This window comes from Carassius carassius, chromosome 6 (genome assembly GCF_963082965.1).
Source record: "Carassius carassius chromosome 6, fCarCar2.1, whole genome shotgun sequence".
In the NCBI taxonomy this organism is placed as follows: domain Eukaryota; kingdom Metazoa; phylum Chordata; class Actinopteri; order Cypriniformes; family Cyprinidae; genus Carassius; species Carassius carassius.
In genome coordinates this window covers 35,080,047-35,095,359 of record NC_081760.1, presented here as the reverse complement: position 1 = coordinate 35,095,359, position 15,313 = coordinate 35,080,047, and the positions used below count along the sequence as shown (strand labels likewise).

The window sequence follows — 15,313 nt, the reverse complement described above, 5'->3', positions numbered from 1 at the left end:
TCATATTTTCCTTTAGTTTAACAACTAACTGAACCTAACCTATAATAACTGAATATACTAAATTCAAATAGGTATATTAATAAATATGAAAATAGTTTAATTTAAAATATGAACAAAAGCTGTATATATTATAGATGTATCAATGATACGCTGGTCTATTATCAATTAAGTTTGCCTGGACAATTACACTGGTGGATTTATAACCAGGGTTGCACAGTTCATATTATTGCAAATGAGAGTGGGAGAGAACACACACACACACACACAGTTTTTATGCTTCTTATGGAGTTGTGAAAACTTCTGGGTGGATGAACCTATAGTCAGAGTCAAAAAGTCATAAACTGCATATTTTATAATGAATCTGAAACACAACAACAGCAGAGATAGGTTGGTAAAAATAAGAGAACTTCACGTCACACAATAACAGCCCGTTTATTTGACAGACATTGAGGATCACCAGAATGTCAAACAACTTGAGAATTCAAACTGAATCAAATCTTCACGGAGTACTAAATATGTAATACAGATTAACTAAAGTTGAAAACAAACTACAGATATTTCAGTGCATGGGACATGCTAAATGCAACCGCTTCTTCAGACAATTGAAAAGAAAAGAAAAGAAATCTGTCTAACAAGTGCATTTGAACTGCAAAGAGTTTGTTACGTTGGCTTCGACAACTTCTCAAGAACTCTCAAGCTGAGGTTAAGTGCTCGAGCGTCCCACTGAATGGGAGCATGATCCAGGAAACACGGCAGGACTGTTACTGCTTGGAGAAGAACTCCTTGCTCTTCTGCACATCTGGAACAATAGTGTCACTTCCTGGTTTCCATCCAGCAGGACAAACTACGGAGAATAGACAGACTTGTTATTTTAAACCTCTGAAAGTGGAGACTGAAAGTGAATATTTTGGCATCATCTTAGTAAATATTTCATGGTCATACAAACCCAATTCCAAAAAAGTTGGGAAACCGTACAAATTGTGAATAAAAACAGAATCCAATGATGTGAAAGTTTCAAATTTCAATATTTTATTCAGAATACAACATAGATGACATATCAAATGTTTAAACTGAGAAAATGTATCATTTTAAGGGAAAAATAAGTTGATTGTCGATTATAAATTTCATGGCATCCACATCTCAAAAAAGTTGGGACAAGGCCATGTTTACCACTGTGTGGCATCCCCTCTTCTTTTTATAACAGTCTGCAAACGTCTGGGGACTGAGGAGACAAGTTGCTTAAATTTAGGAATAGGAATGTTGTCCCATTCTTGTCTAATACAGGCTTCTAGTTGCTCAGCTGTCTTAGGTCTTCTTTGTCGTATCTTCCTCTTTATGATGCGCCAAATGTTTTCTATGGGTGAAAGATCTGGACTGCAGGCTGGCCATTTCAGTACCCGGATCCTTCTTCTACGCAGTCATGATGTTGTAATTGATGCAGTATGTGGTCTGGCATTGTCATGGTGGAAAATACAAGGTCTTCCCTGAAAGAGACTACGTCTGGATGGGAGCATATGTTGTTCTTGAACTTGCCTTTCCAGATGTGTAAGCGGTCCATGCCACACGCACTCATGCAACCCCATACCATCAGAGATGCAGGCTTCTGAACTGAGCGATGATAACAACTTGGGTTGTCCTTGTCCTCTTTAGTCCAGATGACATGGCATCCCAGTTTTCCAAAAAGGACTTCAAATTTTGATTCATCTGACCACAGAACAGTTTTCCACTTTGCCACAGTCCATGTTAAATGAGTCTTGGCCCAGAGAAAACACCTGAGCTTCTGGATCATGTTTAGATATGGCTTCTTTTTTGACCTATAGAGTTTTAGCCGGTAACAGTGAATGACACGGTGGATTGTGTTCACCGACAATGTTTTCTGGAAGTATTCCTGAGCCCATGTTGTAATTTCCATTACAGTAGCATTCCTGTATGTGATGCAGTGCCGTCTAAGACCCTGAAGATCACGGGCATCCAGTATGGTTTTTCGGCCTTGACCCTTAAGCACAGAGATTGTTCCAGATTCTCTGAATCTTTGTATGATATTATGCACTGTAGATTATGATAACTTCAAACTCTTTGCAATTTTTCTCTGAGAAACTCCTTTCTAATATTTCTCCACTATTTTTCGCCGCAGCATTGGGGGAATCGGTGATCATCTTCCCATCTTGACTTCTGAGAGACACTGCCACTCTCAGAGGCTTTTTTTTTATACCCAATCATGTTGCCAATTGGTCCTCCAGCTGTTCCTTATATGTACATTTAACTTTTCCGGCCTCTTATTGCTACCTGTCCCAACTTTTTTGGAATGTGTAGCTCTCATGAAATCCAAAATGAGCCAATATTTGGCATGACATTTCAAAATGTCTCACTTTCAACATTTGATATGTTATCTATATTCTATTGTGAATAAAATATAAGTTTATGAGATTTGTAAATTATTCCATTCCCTTTTTATTCACAATTTGTACAGTGTCCCAGCTTTTTTGGAATCGGGTTTGTACGTATAGTAATGTATACTGTCCTGGAGTAATTATTTAATTAAATTCAGCAAACCCAGTAATATTGTGAAATATAACAATTTAAAATTACTGTTTTCGATTCGAAAATATTTTAAAATATTTATTGCTGTGAATTTTCAGCATCATTACTCCAGTCCTTCAGTGTCACATGATCCTTCAGAAATCACTCTAATATGCCGATTTGCTGCTCAAGAAACATCTATTATTATTATTATTATCATCATCAATGTTGAAACAGTTCCTGCATCCTGCAGGATTCTTTGATAAAATGTTAAAGGAAAAAGAAATCGAAATCCCAGTATAATTATAAATTATACTACATTAAAAAATATATATATATATTAAATAATTAAATAGTACAGGTATGGGCTTAAAACCCTAATTTTGTCAGTATAATTTTGTTTTATGGAAGTAAACATCTCTTTGTCTGCATCAGGGTGCATCTGTGTTTACAATACTTATACAACGCAGTCACATGTCTTTGACTACCTCTAAATGTGGTTAAGTGATCAGATCACAAAGCATTTTAGAGCATGTTTAAACATGCGGTCGACTCAAGATAAACAGGACATTCAGAAAGAGCCCCGTCTCGCTCACCTTCTCCATATTTGTCGGTGTGCTGGAAGGCCTGCACCAGTCTCAGCGTCTCGTCTACAGAGCGGCCCACCGGCAGATCATTGATGGTGATCTGCCTCAAGATGCCTTTATTGTCAATCACAAACAGACCTCTGTGGGAGCAGGAGAAGACACAGAAAACGTTCGGTTTATACGGCAATTTGTTCTGTTCACTATCAAACCTGTATGCCCGCTTTAAGGTTGAAAAAACAAATTTAACAACGTTTGAGCTGCAGTTCAAGTTAAGCACTAAGAATTCATTGAATGTTCACTATTAAAAAAGAAAATCCTCAGTTAAATGCAAGATTTTTTTTTAAAGAAGTGTTATTTTATTCAGCAAGGACATATGAAATTGACCGACAGTGACAATAAATGACATTTTATACAGTTAAAAAAGATTTCTACTTTAAATAAACGCTGTTCTTTTGAACTTTCTATACATCTCAGAAAAATTTCAAAATAAATATAGATTGCAATTTTCACGAAAATATGAAGCGGTTTTCAACAGTGATAATGTTTTATAAGCAAATTAACATATTAGAATGATTTCTGGAGGATCGTTTGACACTTAAGACAGAAGTAATGATCCTGAAAATTCAGCTTTGATCACAAGAAGAAAAAAACACTTTTAAATCTATATTCAAATATTAAATTTCAAACTTCTGAAGAGTATAATTAATCTAAATCATGTAATTACCGAATAAAGCTTTTTTAACTACTGTGTGTCAACACTGTGTAAAATGCTTAACTCTGAACCTGGAACACACATTTTAAATCAGCGACTTAACATTTGATAGAAAATTCCAATGTGCAATTAAACCCCATACAGTATTTCTCTCATAGTTCCTGTACCATGACTGCTCTGCAGTACACGTGGGTGTTATCGAGCACACTTGATCCTTATCTCCTGCTGCAATCACACATAGCAAGCAAGAGTGGTTAAGTGGTTGGAGTTTAACTGAACCAGTGCAAACATTAGCACATCGTCACAGACCTGTAGGCGATGCCTTCATCCTCTTTCAGGACGCCGTAATCGCGGGAGATGGACTGAGTCAGGTCAGCCACCAGTGGGATGTTCATGGAGCCAAGGCCACCCTGCTTCCTGGGTGTGTTGATCCTATCGGGAACAAGCCATAAATCAAGAGTTTAATAGACATGGTTATACCTCTTGGTAATTACATATTTACATTTTTTCACCGAATTTCCATCAAGAGGCTAAATACAGGTATTGAATGTTAAAGTGATACAAATATATATTATGATAATAGCAATATATATATAATTATATATGTATTTATTTAGATTTTTTTTATCATAATTTATGATGTAGAAAAGTCTAGGTTTTTAAAACAAAGAAATTAATTCATGAATCAAAATAATTTGTTTACATTTATTTTAAGTCTTCTTCATACAAAAGTCTGGATTTTTTAAACCTTAAAAGTTCTCTTTTTAAATATATTATTATTACCCTTCGAAACATTTGGGTTCTCAAAATAACCTAAAATTATTATTTTGAAGAAATGTCGGGGGTTTTTTTTACCTAAAAAAAGTATGTTTAAGTGTAAATATTAATGCTTTCCAAATAAAAGTCATTAAGACTCAAGGGTGACAATTTCTAGAGCTAATAAAGCACTTACACCCTTCCTTTATCTGTGCCTCTCTAACACACTATAGTAGCTCTTATCAAAGCCAGGCTGTTCAGTACAACGTAGAAGATAACCACTAACTGGGTGAAACCATAGAAAGCCAGCTAAGAATCACGCTCACAAACAAGAGAAGAACCAACAGTGAAATCTAAATGTACAATGACCTCTGGCACTACTGATCTATAATAAAGGCAATTTACTTTGCATTACAACATTTGAACGATATCAAATACAGATTTTGCTCTGAAGTGGCCAGTAAGAGCCCTTTAGCCCTTTAGATGTGGAGAAGCAGGATCCTCACCATGCCAGATGGCTGAAATGAGAGTCGGTGGAAGCAGCCATGACCTCGCAGCCGATTTTACGAAACTCAGCGGCCCGTTCACTGAACGCAACGATCTCGGTAGGACACACAAAGGTGAAATCAAGTGGATAGAAGAACAACACAACATACTTCCCTAAAGAAGAAATGGAGGGAAAATAAAGATGAAGTGAAAAACAGGTTACAACTGTAATCCAGTCAGTGGTTCGCGGAGTTCAATTAGAAACAGACATGTGGTGTTTGATGGCTAGTATCATGATGCAATGGAAAGTAAAAGTAGGTTAGAATGGCATTTAGAAATACTTTTGTCCTAATCTACAAAACACCACACGTGGGGAGTCTGATGCTCACCTCTGTAGTCAGAGAGCTGAACATCTTTAAACTGTCCGTCCACCACAGCTGTGGCCTTGAACTGAGGAGCAGGCTGACCGATCTTAGCGTTTCCAGAAGACATGCTGGTCACTGGGGACTACAAATATACAAGAACATCAAAAATATTAGTATTATTGTTGTTGTTGGTGGTCCTGCAACTACTACTTCCACCACACTTTTATTTTTTTTTTTTTTTACAAATGATAAACTTTTGAATTGCTTTAAATTTAATAATAAAAAAATATATATTTGTTTGTGGTACCAGGACAGCAGACAAAAACACTGAATAAATAACAAAATGGTGGAATTTATGTGTAAAGTTGTTAAAAACCTGTATGTTTCTTTCTTCTGATACAGAAACATATGTGAAAATATGTTTTGAAGAACAGTCTCCAATGACTTCCATAGTGTGGAAAAAATGCTATGCAAGTCAATGGGAAACAGAAACTTTTTGGTTACCAACATACTTTCAAATATCTATCACCAGAAGAAACAAACTCATACAGATGTGGAACAAATTTAGCATGCATAAATGACAAGTTTTTTTAAATTTTTGCATCAAATATGTCTGCTTCAAATCATTTAACAAATTATATTTGCTTTAAAATATCAGCTCTGAAATGTGAAGAGGAAACTGAGATTCTAATCTGACAAAAATAAACAAGGTAAATAACTTCATGTTTGAACCATAGACTGTATAAAAACAGGTTTGAACCAGAGTATCAGTTCATAATATATTTTAAGGCTTTGCAGTAGATCACACACACACACACACACACACACACACACACACACAAAGCAGGTCACATGATAGTCAGTTGTTCATCTGAACAAAGGAGCTTCTAAGAAACTGACTAAAACAGATCGGCCTAAACACAGCCTTTTACATCTCAGTTCAGCTTCAGACCAAATACATGAGCATTTTAGTTTTTTCTACCCTTAAAAGAGGGAATCTGAGGCGTTTTAGAAGTGAACTTGGCTCAAAGGTCGATTACACGTCTTGTGTGACCCTGCACGCACTGATAGCGACTGCCAGCTCAGTATCTCTGCAAAAAGCTGACAGTATCCACCCCTAGAAAATACATGAATGGTCAACGACCCTCCAAGACTTTGCCCTGCAAACGACTGGAAAAAGATAAAAACGGGTGAACTTCGAGAAGGCCAAGACGAGTAAGGTATTTGCTATAAATCCTAAGAGGCACGTTCACTCATGATATACAGTATCTGGAAACGTGACAAACATGAAATACATATGATGCACACTTGACAGAGTCGATATTAAAACGAGTAATATATTCAGACTTATTTAGCCGCTTAGCCACGCGAGCTAACATCAAGTCAGATCAGTGGAGTGTGATACTTTATAAAAGAAGTACTGCGAGAGAATAACAACAGTAGAAATAACGAAGATTTATAGTAAGTACGTTAAGATATGTCAAACAGTTAGTAATATATGAACATGCAACCTGCAGGAGAAAACAACAAGTGCGTTTTCCACGCGCTCTTTTGTTTAGTAATAATCTGCAAAAAAATACATGTATTTTGCATGTACATGACCCTTATGATTCAAGGCAAAAAAAGCAATTTGTCCATGTTTAAACCGTACCTGTTCTGAACGCGGATGAGAAACTCAACTTTCTGTTGATGCACGAGCACAGAAAGATCCAGTCGCGCGACCTGCTGCTAAACTCTCGAGAGGAGAGGGAGGATCCACGCGCTTCAGCGCACCGCCTCTCTTTATGTGTTTCGGTTAAATCATACTTTGCATTTAGTTTTATGATAGATTATAGATAAGGCAACATAAAAAAAACCTTTTAGAGTTTTTTTTCTTTGTTTTGTTTTTATTTTTATAGTCTATAGTTTACAGAAAATGAAAAGTAAATTCTTAATTTATTCATAATTTCAGGCACATTTTACACACACAACATGAGGACAAGCCGCGTAAAACGCACATGCCTACAGTTTTGCATGTGACCTCAAGACTAGACGTTTCTACGTCATCAATGACATTTTATAATAATGTATTGCTTACCTCCCTATTCGTGTTTTTGTGTGTACATGAAAAAAAAAACGTTCCCCGAACTCCATTTCCCATAAAGCACTGCGATAGAGAGTTGGGAGGGGGCACACATTTATGCGGTTGTGAGTGCCTCTTAAATGTTGTATCTCATATGGGAATAATAATACGTGTGTTTTGATTTAAATATATGTATTTATATGTTTAGAAAAATTTATCTGGTCCAATAATAGCAAGTTATTTCTTATTTAAACTATTTGCTGCTTAATAGTTTTGTAAAAAAAAAAGTTTTTCAGAATCTTTTGATGAAGAGCAAAATGTTGGTGGGTTGTTAGCTTAAAGCTTTATTTATTTATTATTATTGATATTTTAAATATTTGTTTGCGATATGCATTTTGGTAAAACTTAAATTAAGATTAAAATTCATACCTATGCTTGCTTGTGATATATTTTGTAAAAAAAAAAAAAAAAAAAAAATATATATATATATATATATATATATATATATATATATATATATATATATATATAGGAAGACATGAAGATTTGAAAGTGGCAGGTTGGTTACATAGCACACTGAGGCTGGTAATTAGAGTCAAAATAAATGTCAGGGTATATTCTTGACACGTTTCTCAATCGGCAAAGCAATCTGTGGTACACGCCTCTACCAGCACGCGATGGGTGACTCGCGAAGCACAAAGTTCCTCCGTGTTTTCTCAGCACCACAGTCGTGGCCAAAAGTTTTGAGAATTACATAAATATTAGTTTTCAAAAAGTTTGCTGCTAAACTGCTTTTAGATCTTTGTTTCAGTTGTTTCTGTGATGTACCACCTCTGCAATTCGACTGGGCATGCTCTCAATCAACTTCGGGGCCAAATCCTGACTGCAACTCTTTCATAATCACTTCTTGGAGTTTGTCAGAATTAGTGGGTTTTTGTTTGTCCACCCGCCTCTTGAGGATTGTTGGAAGAAGTTGCTGTTGGAGGGTGTTTTGGTACCATTCTTTATTCATGGCTGTGTTTTTGGGCAGAATTGTGAGTGAGCCCACTCCCTTGGATGAGAAGCAACCCTACACATGAATGGTGTCAGGATGCTTTACTGTTGGCATGACACAGGACTGATGGTAGCTCTCACCTTTTCTTCTCCGGACAAGCCTTTTTCCAGATGCCCCAAACAATCGGAAAGGGGCTTCATCGGAGAATATGACTTTGCCCCAGTCCTCAGCAGTCCATTCACTATACTTTCTGCAGAAGATCAATCTGTCCCTGATGTTTTTTTTTTGGAGAGAAGTGGCTTCTTTGCTGCCCTTCTTGACACCAGGCCATCTTCCAAAAGTCTTGGCCTCACTGAGCGTGCAGATGCGCTCACACCTGCCTGCTGCCATTCCTGTCTTGGCCTCACTGAGCGTGCAGATGCGCTCACACCTGCCTGCTGCCATTCCTGAGCAAGCTCTGCACTGGTGGCACTCCGATCCCGCAGCTGAATCCTCTTTAGGAGACCATCCTGGCGCTTGCTGGACTTTCTTGGACGCCCTGAAGCCTTCTTTACAAGAATTGAACCTCTTTCCTTGAAGTTCTTGATGATCCTATAAATTGTTGATTTTTGGAGCAATCTTAGTAGCCACAATATCCTTGCCTGTGAAGCCATTTATATGCAACACAATGATATGCAATTGAACAATATACAATGAATGCAAATTGCTATTATAAAAACTTAAGCAGCAACTTTTCCAATTTCCAATATTTATGTAATTCTCAAAACTTTTGGCCACGACTGTACATTGAATAAAAGGCTTCTTTATTAACACAGTGACTTACCGACATCTAGTGGCGATATTACTTTCATAAGTATCATAAAGTAGATACTGATTTAATTGGTAACAGCCTATTGTCATATTACATGTATTCCAATTGAACATTATCATTTAAGAATTTAACATTAAGGATGACATACATACAAACCCGATTCCAAAAAAGTTTGGACGCTGTACAAATTGTGAGTAAAAAAGGAATGGAATCATTTTTAAATCTCATAAACTTATATTTTATTCACAATAGAATATAGATAATATATTAAACATTTGAAAGTGAGACATTTTGAAATGTCATGCCTAATATTGGCTCATTTTAGATTTCATGAGAGCTACACATTCCAAAAAAGTTGGGACAGGTAGCAATAAGAGGCCGGAAAAGTTAAATGTACATATAAGGAACAGCTTAGTGGAACAGCTTAGTTTGCATAGTGGGCTGGATTTCGTGTAGTTTGTTAGAGAACTATGGCTCTGTGTATAGTAAATGCTGCTCAATCTGAAAGCATGTGCTGAAGATTTACTACTAATCACAGAACACAATCGTTCGATTAATCGTGCAGCCCTAGGGTCTTGTTTACCAAATAAGGACTGATAGATTAACAGAGCTTTCATTGGTGTTGAACCAGTGTTTGTGACTGAGCAACTGGGTATAATTGAAGCTGATTGCAAGCACTGATCAGAGAACTACATCGGGGGTGTTAGAGTGTGCTTAGTTGAATTTTGAGTCCATTGGTAAGAGGGTTTTCTGCTGTGTTTTGATTCTTACATCAATGAACGGTGGTGTACAGATGTAACTGTGTTAAAGAAGACGTGCTGCTCAAATCTCGAAACGCTCTTCATTAACTGCAAGCCATTCTATTCGCCGCGGGAGTTTCATTCGTTCATTCTGGTTAGTGTTTACATCCCTCCTCAAGCGCACGTGAGCTCAGCTTTACAGAAACTCACTGAGCAGATCACAGAGACAGAACAACAACACCCAGACTCTGTTTTAATCATTCTTGGGGACTTTAATAAATAAATAAGGCAGAAACTAAAATCAGCTAAACCTGTATTAAGGACTGTAAAAAGATGGACTAATGAAGCAGAGCAGGATTTACAATCTTGTTTTGACCTCACTGATTGGAGTGTTTTTGAAGCTGCTGCCACCGATCTGGACGAACTCACAGAGACCGTAACATCATATATCAGTTTCTGTGAGGATATGTGTATTCCTACCAAGACTCAACTAAATTACAACAATGACAAACCGTGGTTCACTGCAAAACTCAGACAGCTCCGTCAGGCCAAAGAAGATGCTTACGTGAAGGGGGACAATGTCTTGTATAAACAGGCTAAATACACACTGGAAAAGGAGATCAAAGTGGCAAAGAGGAATTATTCTGAAAAAATAAGGACTCAGTTCACTTCGAACGACTCTGCATCAGTGTGGAAAAGCCTAAAGAAGATCACCAATTACAAGACACCACCCCCCAGCACTGTGGAGAATCAACGACTGGCAGACGATCTGAACGAGTTTTACTGCAGGTTTGAAAGAACACCCATCACCTGCCCTGAACACCTCTCCACACAACCGTTCACACCAATAACAACTCCTGCAACCAACCCTGAATGCCTCTCCAAACAAACGTTCACACCATTCACAGCTCCTGCAACCAACCCTGAATGCCTCTCCACACAACCGTTCACACCATTAACAGCTCCTGCAACCCATCCTGATCACCTCTCCAAACAACTGTTCACACCACTCACAACTCCTGCAACCCACCCTGAACACCTCTCCAATCAAGCGCTCTCACCATTCACACCTCCTGCATCCCCCCTCTCCCCCACACCTGCAATACAGATCAGCGAGGATGCGGTGCGCCAGGTCTTCAGGAAGCAGAAAAGGAAAAAAGCACCAGGCCCAGATTGTGTTACACCAGCCTGTCTGAAATCCTGTGCTGACCAGCTGGCCCCCATCTTCACAAAGATCTTCAACAGATCGCTGGAGCTGTGCGAAGTCCCTTCATGCTTCAAACGCTCCACCATCATCCCCATCCCAAAGAAATCCAAAATTACAGGACTAAATGACTACAGGCCGGTGGCTCTAACGTCTGTAGTCATGAAGTCATTTGAAAAACTGGTGCTGGCCCACCTGAAGGACATCACTGGACCCTTGCTGGATCCTCTTCAGTTTGCCTACAGAGCAAACAGGTCTGTGGATGATGCAGTAAACATCGGACTGCATTATGTTCTGCAACACCTAGACAGACCGGGGACCTATGTGAGGATCCTGTTTGTGGACTTCAGCTCTGCCTTCAACACGATCATCCCAAACCTCCTCCTGCCCAAACTAACTCAGCTCTCCGTGCCCACCTCCGTCTGTCAGTGGATCAACAGCTTCCTGACAGGCAGCAGCTAGTGAGGCTGGGAAAATACACATCCAGCACCCGTACAATCAGCACCGGAGCTCCCCAGGGCTGTGTTCTCTCCCCACTGCTCTTCTCCCTGTACACTAATGACTGCACATCTAAGGACCCCTCTGTCAAGCTCCTGAAGTTTGCAGATGACACCACACTCATCGGCCTCATTCAGGACGGTGACGAGTCTGCTTACAGACAGGAGGTTAAAGAGCTGGCTGTCTGGTGCAGTCTCAACAACCTGGAGCTTAACACACTCAAAACAGTGGAGATGATCGTGGACTTCAGGAGAAACCCCCCTGCACTCCCCCCACTCACCATCATGAACAGCACTGTGACTGCAGTGGAGTCATTCAGGTTCCTGGGCACCACTATCTCTCAGGACCTGAAGTGGGACATTCACATTGACTCCATTGTGAAAAAGGCCCAGCAGAGGTTGTACTTCCTTCGCCAGCTGAGGAAGTTTAACCTGCCACAGGATCTGCTGAAACAGTTCTACTCCACCATCATCGAATCCATCCTCTGCACTTCAGTAACTGTCTGGTTCAGCTCAGCTTCTAAATCGGACCTCAGAAGACTACAGAGGGTAGTCCGGACTGCTGAGCGAATTATCGGTACAACCCTCCCATCTATTCAAGAACTGTACTTATCCAGAGTGAGCAAAAGGGCTGTTAAAATCACTCTGGACCCCTCACATCCAGCACACTCCCTCTTTGAACTGTTGCCATCTGGTCGACGCTACAGAGCACTGAGCACCAGAACGACCAGACACAGGAACAGTTTCTTCCCTCAGGCAATCCATCTTATGAACAGCTGATAATAACTGTGGGACACACTACACTATTTATATTTATATACACTACACTTTTTATCCAACACACATACTTAGCGTACACGTAAATCTTTTGCACATAATATACATGTACATACATGGAACACACTATACTACTTATATTTATATTTATATACACATACACTTATTTATCCAAACACACATACTTAGCGTACAGTTACAATTTTTCCACATAATATACATGTACATACATAAATGCTCTTTTTAATATACCTGCCATACATTGTCAATTTGTATATTGTCAATCCTTACCCACCTATTTGTATTTTTTTGTATTTTTTATTCCTTATTGTGTTTTTTGATCTGTCGCTGTTATGTTGCACTGCGGAGCTCTGTCACGAAAACAAATTCCTCGTATGTGTGAACATACCTGGCAATAAAGCTCATTCTGATCCTGATTCTGATTCTGATTCTTAGTGTGTTAAAACTTGTTAATGCATGTTCTTTACATTTATTTTGCATAATATTGATGTTAATAGAACTGTGTCAGCATGTGGATTTCTGCAGCATTCATTCTTGCTTTGGTTGTAAGTGGAGTCCAATCTAAAGGTAAGTGAACAATGGGCTGAATTATTTTCTTTTTAATAACAGTTTTCTACTCTCTCATGACCGTTCTGGCTTTCTATTCATCAGTTAGTAAGAACTGCTTATATTTCTCTGCAGATTTTCAGCATTATGAAAGCTGTCCCACTGGCTGGGAAAAATTCCGGATGCAATGTTTTAAATTTTTCAGTGACTTGAAACCATGGGCTGAAGCAGAGGCAGAGGCAAGTTGTCTTCTCTGTAGATGCTATGACCATAGGAGCAAGCCCCAAATTGTGTAATGAGTCATACTGTAACTGTTTTACACTTGTAATGCTTAAAATATAGGCACACTGAAAATTATTTGGTTTTTTTTATGGTAAGTGGTTGCAGTCAATTAATTTCAGCTACACTTAAACAAACTTTGTTAAATTTAAATCTAGCTAAAATTTTATTGATTGCAACCACTTACCATCAAATTTAGTCAACCCAATTTTTTTTTCACTGCAAGTTTGATCTCTAAATGAAGGGGGAACAAAGTGCCCTGTTCTACTCCAATTCTACAAAAATGTATTTTTACATGGTCAAGGGTGTCTTTTTAAAGAGGTCAAGTGTTTACTGATCAAACAAATCCTGTATCTCTGTGCCATGCATCTTTCAAAGTCTGTGTCATGCTCCACTATATTTTAAGGGGTGTATATGGGGTTCGTTTTCAGCTTTCACTATATGAAGTGCAATGCACTTAACCTTTTTTCATCCTGTCAGAAAAAGTGCCTTGAGCTCGATGGAAACCTTGCATCAATCCATGATAAACGCACTAGCGGTTTCCTCAAGACCTTTCTGAGAAAATGTGCTAGTGGCATGCCCCGAACCTGGATTGGTGCTCATGATGCAATTAAGGTAACCTGTCTTATTTACATTTAAATCTCAATCCAACCAGTTTCGGATTTGTCATATTTAGAGTGACCCATAAGTGTTGCTTGTTCACATTTAGTAAAAGCTGGTTTGCACTGCCCCAACAAACCAGAGTTTCACACGTAATGAAGTCTGATGTTCATGTAAACCTACCACTGTAAGAGATGATAAAATGGTGGATATGGCAACAAGTTCAGTAATGTTGATGTAACGTTCTTAGAATAATGTCTGGTTTTGGAGTGATGGCTCAAAGTTTGACTACAGTGACTGGCTTACTGGTGAGCCAAATGATAATGGAGGAACCGAAAATTGTGTGGAGCTGGCCTATGGAGGTAAAATGTCCATATCTGAGGTTATTTAACAACCTTCTTGGTATTAAACTTGTAAAGGTTTCAGACCTCTACGTTTTATTACACTTATGGCTTCCTGTTTGCACTAAAGCCTATCTGACTAACTTCCTGAATGTAACTGAATTTCCACAGCTGAGCAACGCTGGAATGATCTGGACTGTGCCACTCCTCTCAGTTTCATCTGTTTGATTTCTCTTGCTGATTGTTAATCTGGTCTGTCCATCACCAGAGAGGCTTTGGTTTTTGGATTAATGTTAGTCACTGCAAAAATAAAACTGAAGTGGACTTTAACCCACATGTATGTTTTAATTTGTCTCTTTCTTGAGGGTGTGTTGGTTTTTAAACTCTAAACTGACCCTTTGGTTGGTTTCAACTGGAAGTCAAGGAAGGGACCTGTGTTTAATGGGCTTTGTAGGGTCAAGTGAGCAGTTTATACGGACAAGTATGTCGCTATGTTTAAGGAATAGTGAGCGCAGGGGGACTCAACACCAGTGACGTTTGTATTCATTGGTTCCTATGGCGAGTGGAATGTGACCGGATTACCTTCTGAAGTCGACAGTCGTTTACTTTTACGTGTGAGAAGGGTACGTCGCCTCAACTGACTCTGCCAAAAAAAAAAAATTATATATATTTTAAGTAAATCTCTGCATTACACTAACCCTCTAAATAATTCATCGTCGGAGGTGTAATTTTACCAAGTAATAAAATGAAAGAGAACCTGTTTTTTTTTTCTATAATCCAGTGATAGAAGTTAAAATAAGTAATATCTGAAGTATACTTTCATGCATATAGTAATGTATTTGATTTTACTTAAGGGATGTATTTTACTTAAAGGATAGTTCACCAAAATCAAGAACTTCATAATCAAGTAATCACTGAGAAATCATTTACTCATTTTCATGTCTTTCCAAACCTGCAGGATTTTATTTCTTCTGTGGGACATAAAAGTTATTCTAAGACTTTCCTATAAGCCAAT

The 15,313-nt window shown here is 38.4% G+C and overlaps 1 protein-coding gene and 2 long non-coding RNA genes across 3 annotated transcripts in view; 1 reads left to right on the top strand and 2 right to left on the bottom strand.

The window, feature by feature from the left end:
- The window catches only part of LOC132142762 (uncharacterized), a 98,921-nt gene that overhangs the window by 20,997 nt on the left and 62,611 nt on the right, over positions 1–15,313 (bottom strand). The window lies entirely within an intron of this gene.
- LOC132142736 (peroxiredoxin-1-like) lies at positions 414–7,221 on the bottom strand. The gene is made up of 6 exons (XM_059552831.1): positions 7,078–7,221; positions 5,451–5,568; positions 5,082–5,235; positions 4,129–4,251; positions 3,117–3,247; positions 414–844 (listed from the first exon to the last, which is right to left on the bottom strand). Exons 2-6 carry the CDS (start codon positions 5,551–5,553, stop codon positions 762–764), a joined length of 594 nt encoding a protein of 197 aa, XP_059408814.1. The 5' UTR covers positions 5,554–5,568; positions 7,078–7,221; the 3' UTR covers positions 414–761.
- LOC132142760 (uncharacterized) lies at positions 13,816–14,634 on the top strand. Its single transcript, XR_009434105.1, has 3 exons — positions 13,816–13,972; positions 14,208–14,319; positions 14,470–14,634. It is a non-coding gene; the product is annotated as an uncharacterized LOC132142760 (long non-coding RNA).

What these genes read in the sequence shown, in the direction of transcription:
- LOC132142736 (XM_059552831.1), bottom strand. Translation starts at nt 5,553, where the DNA reads ATGTCTTCTGGAAACGCTAAGATCGGTCAGCCTGCTCCTCAGTTCAAG. An exon ending in CATTTCAGCCATCTGGCATG is followed by an intron (nt 4,252 to 5,081) that starts GTGAGGATCCTG and finishes TGTTCCCGATAG; the next exon opens with GATCAACACACCCAGGAAGC. An exon ending in GATGAAGGCATCGCCTACAG is followed by an intron (nt 3,248 to 4,128) that starts GTCTGTGACGAT and finishes CTGCTCCCACAG; the next exon opens with AGGTCTGTTTGTGATTGACA.